General features: G+C 47.4%; 1 protein-coding gene across 1 annotated transcript in view; it reads right to left on the bottom strand.

Moving 5' to 3' along the window:
* The window catches only part of LOC308273938 (phospholipase B1, membrane-associated-like), a gene marked incomplete at both ends in the record, with an annotated part of 181,166 nt that overhangs the window by 121,505 nt on the left and 41,794 nt on the right, over positions 1-17,867 (bottom strand). Inside the window, 3 exons of the mRNA XM_080711345.1 lie at positions 9,757-9,820; positions 11,925-11,999; positions 13,066-13,137. Of these exons, the coding sequence (XP_080567471.1) occupies positions 9,757-9,820; positions 11,925-11,999; positions 13,066-13,137 (211 nt within the window). The remainder of the gene's footprint in view (positions 1-9,756; positions 9,821-11,924; positions 12,000-13,065; positions 13,138-17,867) is intronic.

Below are 17,867 nucleotides of genomic sequence, written 5' to 3'. Positions count from 1 at the left end.
ACTCTCCTCTCACCAGCTCACGAACCTCGACTCTTGCTAGGGCTGGATCCCGGCAGGCCACCTTCCCCGAAAGAGGAAAGTCATCTTATAGCAATAGATATTGGACAAAGAGTCCGAGAAGCCCACCCTGTCATAGAACTCGGCAGTAGCAGCCAGGGAACCCAGGCTGGTCCCCACTCTGGGACACCCGGACTCGGGGCTGGGAGCTGAGACGTGGACCCTGATCTAAAGGGGACCTTCAGCTTGCAATGTGGGTGGCATGGGCTGCTGGCAAGCCTTTGGCAGGTGATTTTGGAGTAAGAAAGGAATCATGGTAAGATGTGATCCGTGCTCAGTCTATTCTAGGCTCTGATGCTATTTGGGATAAAATGTTACAGCATCCTCTGAAAGATCACTCCATTTCGCTATCACGAAAAGGGATCTGCTTTTAGACCACTGACATTTTCAAATGAGTGAAAGCCACATAACGTAAACTTAACTGTTGTAAGGTACTGCTTCAAGGGCATTTAGGGCAATCACTATGTCAAAACTCACACCCAGTATCTGGTTCCAAAACATTTTCATTACCCCAAAAGCAGACACTGAACCCATCAAGAAATCACTCTCCATTCTCTTCTCCTTCCAGGCTTTAGCAACTAGTAATCTACTTTCTGTTTCCAGATTTACTCATTCTGTATATTTTCTATAAATATACCAGTCAGGCATAGTGGCACACATCTGTAATTTCAGTACTTGGGAGACAGAGAGGAATGTTGCAGGTTCGAAAACAGCCTCAGCAAGCAATGAGACTCTCATCAACCGTCTCAAGATAAAAATAGGGCTTGGGGTATAGTTTTGAGGTAGACTACTCCTGAGTTCAATCCCCAGTATCAAAAATAAACAAACTGATCACAGGACATGTGGCCTTATGTGTCTGGCTTCTACTTTGCAAAATGTTTTGAACAGTCATTGCTGTTATCATTTATAATAACACTCCCTTTCCTTTTTAGCAGACACGGTATGCCTGTGCAAAGTTTTGCTTACCCATTCACCCATTGATGGGCTTTTGTGTTGCTGTGAACAGCAGTGCGCAAGTCTTTGAAAACTGACTTTCGGTTCTTTGGGGTATATACCTGCGAGTAGAATTGAGCCACTCATATAAAACTTCTATATGTAGTTTTTTTAAAAAAAGAATCACCAACTTCCCTCTGTAGACTGGCTCCTTTCTTTCTTTTTCTCGCTTTTCTTTTCTCTTCTTCCCTCTCCCTCCCTCTCTCTCTCTCTCTCTCTCTCTCTCTCTCTCTCTCTCTCTCTCTCTCTCTCTCTCTCTCGCATTTAAGCATATACTATGATGTGTCTGAGCATGAACTCATGTAACAGCAATGCTGAACACCAGGCAGTGGCTGGCTGCCCCGGGACACCACAATGACCAGATATGGGGAGGGCCCTCTGGAAGCTCCCAGGCTGAGGAGCTCTGGGAGGGCATCCCTAGTTACAATCAGTTATGGCTTGATAAGCAGTGGGAGATACAAAGTGATAAGAAGGTCCAGCGCTGGAGGGAAGAGCTCCTCCTAGGGTCATGGCAGGAGAGCCATAAGAGCCTTCCTGAACAAGGCCTCAGAAAATGGTGCGATGAGGGTGAAGGCGGGCTCGGTGGGTGACAGGCGGGAAAGTAGGAGGTATGGTAAAGTGTGTAATGTCTGTCGAGCACAGCCATCTGTGCAGTCTGGCTTATGTGAAGGCATATGAAGGAGATGAAAAGCATTGGAAAGGTAGAGCTCCAGGCTTTTTATGCCTGGCTAACAAGTTAGGCGATTCACATGGGTATTGTTATCTACGTAGTTACTTGCATACATGTGCCTGTCCTATAGCTGTCTGTTCCCTTCTACCTTACACACATGCCCATATGAATTCAAGTGCATTTTGGGGACCACGACTCAATTCCTCATGCCAGTCCCTCAAGTCATACACTTACCTCACTCCCCCCAATACCTTACTCCCAGGGTAACCCTAATTTTGCGATGGCCCTGGCTTTCCTTGTGCGTGTCCCTTCTGTCACCTCTAGTGGCCCAGTGTCGTTGCACCAAATTGTTTAATAGCTCTTGTGCCAGCCGGGCGTGGTGGCACAAGCTTGTAATCCCCGTGCTTGGGAGGCGGAGACAGGAGGATCGCGCTGGTTTGAAGCCATCCGCGCTGGCATAAGAGACCTTGTTTCCAAATAAAAAAGTATAAAATAGGTTTGGGAGTGTAGCCCGGAGGTTGAAGTGATTCCAGGAACCCCAGTATACAAAAAAAAAAAAAAAACTTAAAAAAAATAGCTCTCGTGCCTTGGAGGAAGCCTAATACAGAGCCAGAGCTGGGAACTGCCCAGCCAAGCTGAAGTTGTTCATCATGTCAGCGGGCTCTTGCTTACAGCGGAAAAACTCAAAGCTGTCTTCAGGACACGTCCTTGGCAGCTCTTCTTGCAGAGACAACCTGTAAAGCCTGCAGGTGATACCGTGGACAAAGCTGGAGTACACACAAACCAAAGCACTGCTCTGACTCCCAATCACGGTTGGGTTATTATGCCTGTGGAGGAAGCTCAGTGGAAAGGATGCCCACAGGGGTCTCCAGGTCTTGTCTCCTGTCGTAGAGATGTTTGGGCCACCGTTTCTTCTGCTACCTTCAGAGGAGCTGACACGCCCACTGAGCATTTGCTCTTATTGGAAAATAAAAGTCCCTGCCACTTCCTAGGACAGGTTGCAAACAGACACATACATAGTTCTGAATGTAGGTATTGATGCAAAATGGATGAGTAGTCTTCAAACTTGATCATGCATCAGAGTCACCTGGGCAGTTTGTTAAACACCAATGACAGCCTGCCCTCCCAGGTTCTGCTTCATTAGGTCTGGGGTGGGTCCAAGAATCTGCATGTCTAACAAATCCCCAGTTACTGCCTGTGCTGCAGATCTTGTCTGGGTATTATGTTTTGGGAATTACTGATAGAGATCCTTTTAGTTTTGAAACTGTTGACAGAGGTGCACTTCTGCATTTGTTGGTGAAAAGATGAGAGCCATTTCTTCCATGCATATGCAAATGCTTTCTTAGCTCACACACAACTGTGGCCACCATTGCAAGGCCTGCGGGTGGGGGTGCCGCTCTGCCTCTTAGATTCCAGCCACTGAGTGCCTCTGTGTCTTCTGAGTCCTCCCTCTCCCCCTTGCCTTGCCTGGAATCCATCTTGCACGCATGCCCACACCCCACTCCACCCCCACACCTCCATGTGATTAGAGCCTGCTCGGCCCCTCCCAGCCTCCCACATATGCTATGTGGTTAGGAGAACAATATCAAATCACAAAGCCAGCTGCACACGTTGGCGCACATCCTCAGGGCTAAGCCTGACAGCTTTAAAATGACCTCCTCTCCAGAAATCAGACTCTGGGTAAAAAAGGCAACAACGCAGAAAATAAGACGCCCTCTCCTCAGCTCTGGAGTGGTTTATTTTAGCTCCTGGTGATGATAGTGAATCACACATTCCTACTGCCATGACGGAGCCAGTGCCGGGGCACTGGCTGGTACACAAAGCTTAGGGGAAATCTTCAGGGCTGAGAGGGTGGGGAAGAGATGGGCAGACTTGCTGCAAAGGCTTCATTACTATAATTTGTTTAAAAGGCAGTGGAAACTGACCATTCCTGTCTCCTGAATTTGTAGTGAATAGAAAGAAGATATGAATACACATGTATACACACACACGTCTCTCTCCTCTCTTCTTCTCCCTCTCTCCCTCCCCCCCCCCCGCCAGAAAGACAGACAGACAGATACTATTTCTGGAAGGGAGATTCTCCAGTTGGGTCATTTGGAAGGATTCTCCACAAGCGATAATAAACTAAGTGAAGGAATCTTGGTGGGAGGAATCAACTTATCTGGGATTTTAATAATTGAGATAGAACCCAATGGATTTCATTGGTTTAATTTTCTGTAGACCTTGGTTTAAGGTTTATTAATGTCATCGTATATGATAAAAATAGAAAATTTAAAAAAAAAGCATAGAAATATAGCAAAGCTCTTCAGCAACTGTTCTCCTTGGAGGAAGAACACTCTAGAGATAAGATTAAATTTGACTGCGATGATTAGCTAAACATTATCTAGGACAAACTGTCCACTACCTTGAGAGAGAAGTTGATAAACATATCACTAACATCATGATTTCTACAGAGGGAGCCTCTTATCAGAAGGCCCTCTATACTCTGATGAAGGATCATGAAAGAGACTGCAGAATACTGAATGGGGAAACCGCCCCCAGTACAGAGAGCTACTCCCAGGAGAAGTGCTCGGCACCACTAATATTTTGTCTTGTGTAACCTAACAATTTAAATCATATGAAGCTGTCATTGGAAAAACCAACTTTCTCCCTCTTGATTGTCAGCTCAGGCTGCCTGACCCTTTTGCTGTCTGATTCTAAGGACTTATTAAATCACTTGTACAATGGTGGCAGTTTGCTGGCACCTGACCGGAGCCTTGTTTGTGCTTTTGGAGTCTTTGGTATGTGTTTATATGGATAGATGTGCACCTTGCATATAGTAAGCTCAAGAAACATGTTAACTTCATAAAGAAACGATACAGGTCAGCTAGGCATGGTGGTAGATGCTTGTAATCCCAGTACTTAGGAGGCTGAAACAAGAAGATCACAGGTTTGTGGCCAGTCTCAGCTTTACTGAGACGCTGTCTCAAAATAAAAGAATAAAATAGGTCGGGGCGGGGGGCATAGCTCGGAGTCTGAATACCCCTGGGTTCAACCCTAAGTACCATAAAAAAAAGATACAGGTAAGCTGGGTGTGATGATGCGTGTCTGTAATTTCAATACTTAGGAGACTGAGACAATAGGATTGTAGGTTCAAGACCAGCCTAAAAGACATAGGGCCTTCACAGTTTCATGAAGAATAGAGCTGGGGGTGTCCCTTAGAGGTAGAATACCCTAGGCTCAATCCCCAATAAATATAAGAAAGAAATGCCAACTACCATGATCTGCTCGTTCCACATTGTGCACATATATTAAAATGCCACACTGTCCCCCAGAGTGTGTGCAATTACTACATGTCAATTCAAATATGCATTAATAAAATGTAGTAACTTGAATTACAAGCTGTGTGATTCCATAACAGGGATTTTGCAACTCTCAAAGCTTTAAATAGCAAAAACTTTTGGGACAGGGAAACACTTGGACAAATAAGTGTTTGGGAATGAGTTTGAACTTGTTCAGTAGGCTGGTTGCACCACGGGACAAGCAGACTTCTATTATTCCTATGGGGCATCATTTCTTCTTGATCGCAGGCTAAGTCAAATCAAAGACCCTTGAGCAGCTGGTAACCATAGAAACAGCTTCAGGACCACACTGAACCTTACCCTGCTGGCTCACAGTGGGTGAAACAGGTAACAAACCACCTAGTGCTACTGTAACACAGGCATTTTTTAAATAGCTTTTGAAAAGCTCAGAGTCATTAAATGGGTCAAATGATATTGGAGGCTCAGATATGAATCGATGGCTTACAATAAGTGAACTAACCTTTCTAGTATATATTATCGATGACAGCAGCATATTATTAACTTTGTGGGCCTTTATTTTTCAAACTACAAATCTTTCCCTAGCTTGACTTTGAGATAGCCAACTTCAGTAAGAGGTCCAGGAAGCCATATCCTCCTCTCTTACTCCTCATGGCTGCTCTCATTTTCTGAAAGCTTTTCCCATTGGGAAACCTGAAATAAGCGACTACACCCAATCTATTTGTTCTCAGATATCCCAACTAGGTGTGAGAGCCCAACTAGTAACATAAACATTCATTCCAGTGTCTATGAAATTGTGACGTCCATAGGAGATAGCCCATGGCAAAGTGCACGTGTGCACTGACTGGGAGAGAAAACTCCGAAGATGTTACTTTTTATTGGCTACCAAAGGTCAACTGGTTATCAGAACATCACTTACATCAACTCTCTCTACCTCATCCCTAAGCCCTGTAGATCTGCGGATGAGGTTCGTCACCCACGAACTCTGAAGCGTGAAGAGCAGGGGGCACCCTCACTGCCAGCCATGGCCTGGGGCGACAGGCAGTACCCAATTAAAGAAATCACTTTTGGTGAATCCACATATCTTTGGGTTGAGACATTAGAAAAGGAGACTGCAAAAAAGGTTTTGGAAATAATTCTGAAGGTGAAATAATGACTTGATAGCACAAAATCATTTTAATGGAAGAGACTTTGGTCTGGTTGATTTTTCTTAGATCTTTTTTGACTCAGAATTGATTGGATGAAACAGATATACTCGGTAATTCAGAGACATTCAACAAACAGTTGTTGGGCTCCTACCCAGGGCTGAGGTGTTGGAGGTAGAAGAGAAGGTGACCATCTGTCTAGGGTGTGTGCCAGGTGCCTTCACTTTGGTTGGTGTATTGCAAACATGACCTCCAGAAGAGAAAAAGAACTTGCTAGAAACGTGATGATTATCAAAGGGAAATGATAAGGTAGCCCGTGAAGAGGTTTTGGTTTTGGTTTTGTTTTATTTGGGCATACCTTGTCAATCACAGGTATGGTTAGAATATTTAGTCAGAGATCAATGGCCCAATAAATGTGTTTTTCTTTACTGTTCAGTTGACTGTGGCTGATTTCCTTCCTTTCTTCCCTCCTTCCTTCCGTCTTCCTCTTTCTCCTTCCTTCCCTCCTGCCTGCCTGCCTGCCTTGGCCTGTTGGCCTGTCTTTCTTTCTTTCTTGGATTGCACCCAGGAATATTCTACCTCTGTGTTGTCTCCCCACCCCCCAGCTCTTTTTTTTTTATTTACAATTTTTCTATTTTCAAACAGGGTCTCCCTAAGTTGGGGAGGGTCTCATTAAACTGCTGAGGCTGGCCTTGAATCTACAATACTCCTACCTCAGCCTCTCAAGTACTGGAATGACAGGTACACATCTCCATGCCCGGCACCTGTGGCTCTTTTTCTGATTGACACTTTCCAGAAAGGATTCAGCTCTGCAGCCCAGTTGGCAAGAGCAAGTGTTTTGGTCCTATGTCACCTTGGTAGCTCAGGGAGGCCTAAATCTACTTATTTGTTTATTCCAATAGCTACTATCTTCAGAGGATCTCAGATCTTAAGGTCTTGAGATTTCCTGTTCTTATATCTTCAAGCACCAATAAACACAATGATCTGGAAGGCTGGGGAGTAAATAGGTTCACATGCTATCTGGTTTTCAGATGCTGAGATGTCCTAATGGGTTAGTTGTTGTTAGAGAAGCATAATCTGGAGAGATTGCAAAGTGCTTATAGATCACTTTCAAAGTGATAAGATTAAAAAGGAATAGATATTATTTAATTGCCTAAAGTAGACTATTGAAGCATTCAGCTGGATATTCTATCTCTCTTTATATATGTATACAGATATCTATATCTGTATCTTTGAGTGAGGGTTTTTACTCCAGGAAAGCCGATGCATAAAGCTGATCATTGACTTCTGCTATGAAAGTCCAGACAGTAAACTAACCACAGATGAAAGGATAAAGAAACTGTGGTACACATGCACGACGAAAGTTTACTCATCCATTAAGAAGAACAAAATTATGCCATCTGCCAGAAAACAGGCAGAACGAGAGGTAAACCAGTCTCAAAAAGTTCAGGATTATGCCGGGCATGGTGACGCACGCTTGTAATCCCCGCGCTTGGGAGGCAGAGACAGGAGGATCGCGCAGGTTCCAAGCCAGCCGTGTGCGCTGGCTTAGGAGACCCTGTTTCCAAATAAAAATGTAAAAATAGGTCTTGGAGTGTAGCCCGGAGTTAGAAGGGCTTCCAGGAACCCCAGTACCACACACACACACACACACACACACACACACAAAATTCAGGATTATGATGTTTCCTCTTCTATGTGAAAAGTGGAGAAAAAATAGAAAAGAAAAGAGACTTCAGATACATGAAGAGAGAGACCAGAAAAAGGGGTTGAGGGAGGAAGATGGAAGATGGGGATGGGAAAAAGGAGACTTGAGGAAGAGAACAGTTCAAATAATGCCATGTCCCTGTACAAAGATATCACTACCAACTCACCAGTAGGCATGGAGGGGGGATCTGGAGGAAATCACACCAAGTGCTCTCTGCGCATGTGTGTGTATCACAAGAAGCCTCACTACGCTCATGGCATAATTATAAAGCACCAATAAATGCATATTAAAATGAATACAGATTTAAAAGCCGTAACCACTAGGGATGAGTTGTCAGCCGGAGTGGGGCAAGAAGTCGACAGATAAATGCATGCGTGTGTAAGGAATGCATCACCTCTATGGTTTGCGTGTGGTCTGCACTTAAGTGCAGGAGTGTTGGTCCTCAGTGTGGTATGGCGAAGGGAGAGGAGCCTTGAAGAGCTGGTGCCTAGTGCAAGGTAATAAGGTCCCCGGAGCCATCGCCCCAGGTCTCATGAGAGTGGGTTGTTATGAAGCAAGGCTACCTCTCATACTTGGCTTTATCTGCATAAGGCCCACCCCCTTCTCATTTCTCCACCATGCTGTAACCCAGCCAAGGGGGATGTCACCAGAGGATGAACAGATAGGTCTCCTGCTATGGGACATTCAGCTTCCAAACTGTAAGTGAAAATATTTTCTTCATAACTATATATCTTTAGGCATTTTGTTATAGCAGCAGAAAACAGACTAAATACAGTCACTTATTTCATTACTACAGCTTAGAACTGAGTTGGTTATGTCAAGGTTTTGGTGAGAAGATTTTTAACCTACTTGCCAGTCATTTGGCTTATTTGAGTGTGCAAAGCTAAGACAAGTGAAGGGCAAGCTGAGCCATGGAATTTATTTGCTCTATTCATGGAACAAGTAGATAATCTGATACAAAGGCATTTTATCCAGGGACAATTCCTTGTACACAGTGATATCTCCAAACTACTTAATTTTCTATATTTTTGGAAATCTTGAGACCATGAGCAGCAGCTTGAATATTAACTCCTGGAACTCACATAGGAGGCACTCAACAATTCACTAGTGGATTAATGAGCAAGAAATAGAACACATCCAGTTGCCCTCTAGGACCAGGCATGGAGATCTGTGGCATGGATGCTCTTGGGTTGTTCTGAGTCGCATGAGTTACTATCAGAACCCCCCATGACGTCCCACCTGAACACAGGTGATATACATATGGCCACCGCTCCCAGGCTGCCTCACTGGGAAGAAAAGGTACTGACCTCAGGCAACTCCTCTTCGGGAAAGTTGCCGATGCCTGCCTAATTCTATTTCTACAAGTCTCTTATTCGGAGTTCAGCAAAAAACATTTCAGAAATGCTGAGAAGCAGTGGAGATAGCACATCTGTAAGATGGCACGCTTTCCTGTCCTGTGCAGCATTCCAGAGCATTCCATATAGAACTTCGGTGGGGATTATGGGCTGCCTATTTTTGCTTCCTGTTTAAAGGCACTTTTGCTTCTGTGAAGAACACATTTCTCCATCAAGGCTTCAAGACAGGACCAATAACATCAATTCATTCAACTACTTTGGTCTCTCTGCAGAACATGGAATCCTGCATAGGACCAGTGCATAACAAATGCTTTCTGAGGATGAGGCTATCACGTTTTAGTTAAAGAATAATCAAACACGTGCACGCCCTTACGAATGCACACACAGAGCTGTTTCTTGCATCCTTGCAAAGCCCTCTGGACTATCTCAGATTGTGTGGGAATCTCACATTGTGCGGTCTTCAGGTGACTCTGCCTTGGGTCATTTCAGGCCTGATGTGAGTTTGAGTCACTGAACACAATCTGCATACCTGAAGTGGGGACGGCGTCGGAGGGGTCCTTGTCAGGACATAGGACTTCTGTTCCTTCTCTCACCTGAAAGGGGACACACAAAGAAATAAGGAGAAATGGGTCTTAGGATGTTGGAAACTGGGCTGAAAGTGGGCCTCTATTTGGAGAAATGTCACTTAAGTAAAACGCTTGGTAGCCTTTAGGATTCCCCCACCCCCGCCCTTCAGCTTTCATAGCCCATTGTCTGCAATGCCCTTCACAAGCACCACAAGATTGTCCGCACCTCTCCTGCGCTCCCATTCAGCCTGGACACTGCGGCCTTCACCATCTGTGGTCCTATGGATTTGCCCCGCGCCTTCCGAGCCCATTCCCAGTGGTCTAACTCCACATGACTGTGGTGTTCCCCTGCCCAAGTTCTTAGTGAAGCCAGGGTTTGGGGAGGGGGTGCTAAGAATTGACCCCAGTGGCATTCCACCTCTGAGCTACACTCGCAGCTTAGTTTTATTTTTTATGTTGAAACAGGGTCTCACTAAGTTTTTGAGGCTGGTCTGGAACCTGCGCTGCTCCCGTCTTGGCCTCCCCAGTACTGGGATTACAAGCATGTGGCACTATGCTTGGGATTCTTGTTTGGGTAGTTTATGGTGTCCTCAGAACCTAGAACAGCGCCTGATCCAGCAGATGCTCAGCAAGTAATTGTTGGTTGAACAGATAAATTACGGCTCGGTATTAACTTCAGTACAGAGTCCCTTCTCACTCTCATGGCCCCGGAGGCCTCCTGACATCTCAGTCGGGAGCCTTGACCAAGTCTCCGTGCTCCTGCACCCCTGGGCCTTTGCCAGGCATTCGCCCCTCCCCCTAAGATTGACCTCTTCCTGGGTCAACCTTAGCTGTCAAGGCAGAGGTCACCCTTAGGAAAGCCTTCTCAACCTCCCGTCTGAGTTACTTTCTCATCCTCTGTGTTCCCAGAATACCCACAAAACCTTTAATTAGAGTATTTATTACGTTGTGTTATATAGCTGCTGGTTGGTTCTCTGTTTCTCTACCTGACCGAGTTCCATGGGACGTGCCTTTTATTTAGACTTTTCTCTCCCGGGCCTGGAACCTCTCTCTCTGCCTATTTATTCATTCAATAGTGGGCTCTGGCCTTGAGGCCCCGCCCTCACTGCACTTCATTCCAGGGGTACACAGCAGGTGTTTAATAACTGTATCCTGAAGAAATACATTACTCCCTCTTCTCAGATGGTAACAATTGCCACACTTACATAGGACTCGTGGTATGCCAGATCCTATTTTAAGTGCTTTACATTTATTAACTTACTACCATTTCACTACAGTATACAGGCAGACATTGCCATCACTATTTCCCAGATTTAAAAACCAAGACATGGAGAGATTGGTGACCTTGCTCACTGACACAGAGCCAGTACCTGGAAGAGTTCGGGTTGGAACCCACAGCCAGTTATCTGACCGCCCCGTGGGACACTGTCTCTTAGATGCAACGTCACTGCTATGATATCAGAGAGCGTGGGACCAGTTAAAAGTCTTTCACACTCAGGGTGGCGATCCAGGCCACCAACTTAGCCTCCATCACTTAGAGTAAATGTCACCCTCATTCATAAAATAGGGAGGCAAGAATCGGGGCCAAATTCAACTCAACCCACGTCTGTCCAGAGAGCCCTATCTAATCTTCACAGGAGGTATCAGAAAGAGACACCTGAGATAAGCCAGGAGTGAGATAGGAATATGGCGGATGCTGTGGGCATGTACTGACTTCTCAGGCCTGTAGGTCTCCACACGGTCTGGTTCCAGACTTTACTGCATTTCTCTACTCTTTCCTAATGTTCTCAACAGATTGAGGACTCCTGTTCTGCATCGTTAAGAGACAGGAGCTTGCAGTACCCAGCAACATCGACGCCCGGGATGCTCCAGGAGTCAGTTGCTATAATAGTGAGATCTACTTCCAGGCACCCAAAAAACTGCCTAGCACTTGACTCACCATCCTCCCCCAGTCTGCCTGGACTGAATTTCAGATGCCTGTCACAGCCTCCAGCACTTTGCAGCTCTCTGTGTGCCCAAAGGCTAACAAAGTTCCCAGGTCCAAAGAACCATGTGGAAGGTTCCAAAGACAGCAGGGGGCATGGCCCTGGGTCATCTGCTTGTCTGTCAGTCACAGAAGGCCTTTCCTTACCTCTAGCTTCCCTTGGGGAATTAGCACCGTGGTCCAGTAATTGCTATTATTGTAGGTGAACAGATAAGGGCGCTCCTGCAGAGAAACATAATGTATTATAACCATGATGGAGAAATCTGTATCCCTTAATAATCAGGGCTTATCATGTACCCATACCTTTGGACAATTTGGAACATTACCATCCTTTTATTTGGTGGGGGGTACTGGGGATGGAACCCAGGGGCATTCTATCTCTGAGATACACTCCCAGTTCTATTTTATTTTGAAACAGGGTTTTGCTAAATTGCTGAGGGCTGGATTAAAACCTGTGATCCTCCTGTCTCAGTCTCCCAAGTATTGGGATTATAGGCATGCACCACCATACTCGGCTCATTTGCAACCTTTCAATGATGACCAAACCCTTCTCTGGCCCTTCTTCCCTCTGCTGACCATTCATTCTCTGGAGGAGCTTCCTGAATCCTTACAATGTCCCATTTCTAAGCCAGCATCTCTGGTTCTCTCTACCTGGAAAGTCTGTGCTACTGAGCCAAACACGCATATCTCAATGAGAAGAGAACTTAATTTTAAGGTTCTTGGCAGCCAAAGTGAAGAGAGACAAAAGGTGAATTAAATACTTCACACCGTCCAGTAACAAGACACTTGTAAATTCACCAAGAAAGCAAAATCTTGGACTAGCATTAAAATGATAGAAATCATCTCATTCTTTTATGTTTGGTCATTTTTCTCATCTATTTATTGGGCAACATGCGTTCTATACCTACTACATATTGGAGACATGATTAAGACGCAACTCTAATGACTCACCTTCAGAATTATATAGATACTCATCATCCCTGCCTCCTTCTCTGCCCCAAGGTGGAGGAAAGGCTAAAAATGGTATGAGGGCCAGGGGCCCGGGGAGGTGACTGGCACCATGGTTCATGGTCAGGTGAGCCGTGGCTTCTGTCTTGTGCCAAAGGCCTCGCTTTTGCTACAACTGCTCTCGTGATCTGCAGGTATAAACCTTAGGACCCCTGCATGTGCACAGCTGTGCCCCGACGTGGGAGAACAGACTCAAGACTCCCAGTGGCCTAATAGTTCAGTCAGGAAGGACCCCACTGCCCAGCAAAGACATGGTCCCCTCGCCTGCCCAGTCTCCTACCTGAGAGGGACATTTCACTGGCTGCCTCTCTGTTGCACCGAATGGCTCATCTTTCTGTCCCGCTGGCTTCAGCTAGGAAATAAAGTGACCTTTAGAACAGGAAAGCCGTGCACAGGTAGCAGCCCTTCAAGCTGCCGCTGGGAAAGACTCCTTGGACCAATATTTCCCTATGTTTGACTCCTGGCCGGCAGCATCAGTGCCACCTAGGCATTTGTGAGAAATACAGATTTCCAGCCGCTGCTGCAGGCCTCCTAAGTCACAAACCCAAGGCTGGGCACAGCCATCCATGTTGTAACAAACCCACCTGGGAGTTCCAAAGCACGCTCAAGTGAGAACCGCTGTGTGAAAAGAATCAGATTTCTGACATTGAAGGGACTTCCTGGTCCATCCCTGCTGACAGTCTAGGAGGAGAAACTGGGTACAAAGAGGTCGAGGTGGGGCCCAGCTAGCCAGGGTAGACAAAGACACCAGTGTCCTGCATCCAACCAGACTTCTTGCAGTAGGTCACACAGCTCTCAGTCACCTGGGACCAGTTATCCAGCTGGACTTCTTGTCTTCCTCCTTCTGCCCAACTCATGGTTGGCTTGTTGATTAAATCTCCCCTTAGAGGAGAGCAGGTACAGACACAGGAAGGGCAAATCCATGGCGTTATGTAAAGCACATGTCCTTTCCCTAGTCCCGCACCTTCATTCCCAGGCTCATAGCCTCTGTGTATGCAAACGCAGGCCCATAGGGATCAAAACCCTCGGCTACATAGCTGCAAGAAAACAGGTTATGGGGCCCATGACAAGCAAGTCTCACATCTTCAACAGGGATGCAGAAATACAGACCGCAGCTCGGTCTCCACACTTACAAACAACCAAGATGTCTAGCAATTCTGGAATGAGTGGTATGGTACCTACTCTGAAACAGGCAGCTGCTTGAATGATCACCATGAGTGCTACCCAACAACATAGACAAAAAGCATACGGTCTAAACTGTATGGGAGTGGCGCGTGCCTGTAATCCCAGCTACTTGGGAGGCTGAGACAGAAGGATCCCAAGTTCAAGACCAGCCTGGACATCTTAGCGGGACCCTGTCTCAAAATAAAAAATAAAAAGGGCTGGGGCACAGCTCAGTACTGAAGCACTTGTCTAGCATGTGTGAAGCTCTGAACTTTCCTTAGAGCCCCACCTCATCCTCTCCCCCAAAGGAGTACGTAGCAGCAGGGGGAACCAGCAGACTATAAATTTAGATGAAAGCATTAAAAAAACAAACATGCAGGCAGTTGAAGAATTACAGCCCTGTCCTCATGTCCCCTTCTGAGGATTCCAGAAGAGTTCTCAGGAGTCTACATGCTGAGGCGCCCTGCTGGCTCAGATCCTTCGCAATATCTTATCCAGTATCTGTGCCCTTGAAAACTAGGAGCCAAGAAGGAACTTTACCCAACCTGGGACTGGATTCAACCAAATGGAAGGAAAGTCAGATAAGGGAGTATAATTCATAGCACATTTGGAAAAGGCATAGCCCTTTCGCTCTGGGGCTGGGGGAGGGAGGGGCTCCCCGCTTAACTTTCAGTTTTATTCTGATGGTGGCTGCTTGGAGGAATGGGAGGTGGAGGGGCCGCCAGCACATTCAGGGCTGCTGGCGAAGGGCTTGCTCAGTGGGCTGGTTGATGGCCAGGTGTCCATCTGTCTTTCTTTCTTCTTTCCCACACTCTTTAAAGAATGTAAGCAATAGGGAATCCAGCTGGAACCTTGAGAGAGCCACCTCTACAGGATTTTTAAAAAACCTCAAAGAAGGAAAATGCATAGCTTTTCCCAATGAATTTGTTTCTATCAATCACCTTGCCCTAAATGTCTCAATTTTTTTTCCTTTTTTTGGTACTGGGGATTGAACCCAGGGACATGCTACCTCCAAGCTACACCCCCAGCCCTATTCTTTATTCTGATACAGAGTCTCACTAAGTTGTGGAGGGCCTCTCTAAGTAGCTGAGGCTGGCCGAGAACCTGGATCCTCCTGTCTCAGCCTCCCAAGTACTGGGTTTTACAAGCGTGTGCCACCACGCCCAGCCCTAAATGTCACTATGTTAATCATATTCATCCTTCTTGCTCCTACTCGTCTTGTTTAAACTGCTCTGACCCTCTACACTCAGAAAGGATGGCAAATAATCTATTTTAAGGTACTCTTCTTTCTCCTGCCTCTGCCCCCAACTGCACACAAATGCATGTAGACTAGTCCCCCCACCCCACCCCCCAGGAGCAGCCAGCAGGTCTGCGCTTACTCCACTTTCTGGCCTTTTAATTGCTTACATCTCCTCCGCTGGCTCTGCTTCTCTGGCATGGTGAAATGAGCGAGAGTGTGGGCAGGAGGGGGGTGCACTCTTATTCCCCTTGAGCAGCTCCTGGTTTCCCTATCCTGCCCTGTGGCTCTAGCACCTCCCAGAGGGCTTAGCCCAAGGCCACGGGATGGCTGAAAGTTCCCTAAGGGTGGGTCTCTCCAACATCACCATTGTGCAACCAGAAATTACAGAGGGGATGGCAGAAGGTCCTAGGGGTGAGTTATGTCCCCAACCACAAAGTCCTCCTCGACTCTGTACCGGCACTAGGGCTGGGTTGGGGCTCATGCAGCTGGGACAGTTCCATTGTGTTGCAGACAGAGCTGGTGACATCTGGTCACACCCCTTTCCTTCCTTGGCCTTCAAAGCCCACCACACCAGTCCAGAGGTAGATCAAGGAGGGTGGATACTGAAAGGATCCAGGAGACTTGCTAGGTTGCTGAGAGTCGCACTAAGTTGATGAGGCTTGTCTCAAACCCGAAATCCTCCTGTCTCAGCCTCCCAAGCACCAAGAATACCCAGCATGGGCACAGCCACACATGGCTCTGTGGGACGCTGAGCAGGGAACCCTCCTCCTGCAGGTGTGTCCTGCGTGTGGTCAGGACAGGAGTGGTAGACCTAGGCCCCTGTGATCATTGGAAAGGGGGCCCCTCTCAGCTCCCCACCCAGGAGGGGGCTGTTGCCCAGGCTGAATGTCTGCAAAGGTGGGCACAGAATGGGCACACACTCCTGACTCTGACCATAGTGGCTCTGGCAAAAATCAAGGAGGTGGGGCAGAGACTCCTGCCCTCCACCACCCTAGGGGGGCACGATGAGTAGACAGGAAGGCAAGAAGAAGCTGCAAGGCTCCCCTGTTCTCAAAGGCCCTTTGAGGTCCTCTGAGGACCCCTTTCAGCAGGTGGAAAAAATGGAGGCCCAGCAAGACCACAGGATTTGCCTCACCATGCCACCAAAGGGGGGCCGGGAGCAGAACCAGGGCTTCCTGGCTCCTTGCCCAGAGACCTTCACCCTGACCCGTCATGTTCCTGAGAACTCAGTTCAGTCTGCAGGGGCTCTGGATAGAAAGAGCCCCTCCTGGGAAGCTGTGGACTGTGCTCCTTTGGCTGGTTCTAGAGGGACAGGGACAGCTGCCTGCCCAGGAAAGCCCCTGCCTCCTCCTCCTGCAAGTCCCGCTGACACTAAGCCCCAGGCCTTTGGCCTTGGAGGGTGAGACTTTCTCTCCTTTTGGTACTAGGGGTTGAACTCAGGAGTATTCTACCTCCAAGCTACAGTTCCAGTCCTATTTTATTTTTTAATTCTTATTTTATTTATTTATTTTTTGGTGGTACTGGGGATGTAACCCAGGGGCATTCTACCTCCAAGCTACACCCCCAGCCCTATATTTTATTCTTTATTTTGAAACAGGGTCTCACTGAGTTGCAAAGTGCCTCACTAAGTAGCTGATGCTGTCCACGAATCGCGATCCTCCTGTTTCAGCCTCACAAATGCTGGGATTACAAGCATGCACCACCATGCCTGGCTATTTTTTTTTAAACAGGGCTTCACTAAGTTGCTGCGATTGGTCTTGAACCTGCAGTCTTCCTGTCTCAGGCATACTGGGATGACAAGCATGTGCCACCATGCCTTCCTTGAGGGTTAGACCTATTCTCCTTTGTGTGCCTGCTCCTCTTCCTGACCCTCAAGTGGGTCAGAAGAAACTGGGCGTGCAGCATGTCTGGTTATACGCAAGGGGACATCCCTAGCAGCCCAGTGAAGATGGTTATTATCGCCGCTGCCACCAATACCAGGACCACCCATAGTAAGATAAAAAGGAGGAAGTGAAAGAGCCAGCAGCCGCCCTCTGCCCTCCAGCTGCTCCTCTGGCACCCCAGGCTGCACCTGCTCTCTGGGCCCCATCGCCCATGCTCCCTCTCTGGCTGGTCCTTCCTGGTCTGCCTGCTACACGGATCTTCTCCTCTCCAAGCCCCCTGCTCACAAAGGTCCTCTTGCCAGAAATGCCTTCCAAGACTCCTCCAGCACCCTCAAAGCCACCTCTGATCTTATCTCAAGGTCTCCCCTGGCCCTGTGGTCCAGATTGCCTGTGGGTGCAGTCTGGCACATCCACTCTGGCTGAGTTCCTATCTACCCTGTTCCTTGGGTTACCTGCCCTTCCCAGCCACCCCTGAAGCTCCATGGGGATGGAGGCTTCACTTGGTGCCTCTTGTATCCTCCTGCCCCCCTTACCCCCGCACAGGGCGGGGCATGCTGAAGGTGCCTGTCCATGTGTTGTCTGGGAGAAAGGTGGTACAGGAAGAGAGGACGGAGTCATGGCTGAGCTGGAGAGGACGTGGAGGAGCAGCCCCCACTTTAGGGGTCCGGTTCCTTTCTTTGCCCTCATGGGAGATCAGCAACAAATGGTTTGCTTAGAGAATATCCAACCGAGGGAATGGGTCCACCGACAAACATCCCTATTCTAAGAAGTCCAATGTCCCCTCTGTAGGGCGGG

Source organism: Muscardinus avellanarius (assembly GCF_963383645.1).
Source record: "Muscardinus avellanarius genome assembly, chromosome: 15".
In the NCBI taxonomy this organism is placed as follows: Eukaryota; Metazoa; Chordata; class Mammalia; order Rodentia; family Gliridae; genus Muscardinus; species Muscardinus avellanarius.
The sequence above is the reverse complement of the archived record's forward strand: the minus strand, read 5'-3'. Positions and strand labels throughout refer to the sequence as shown.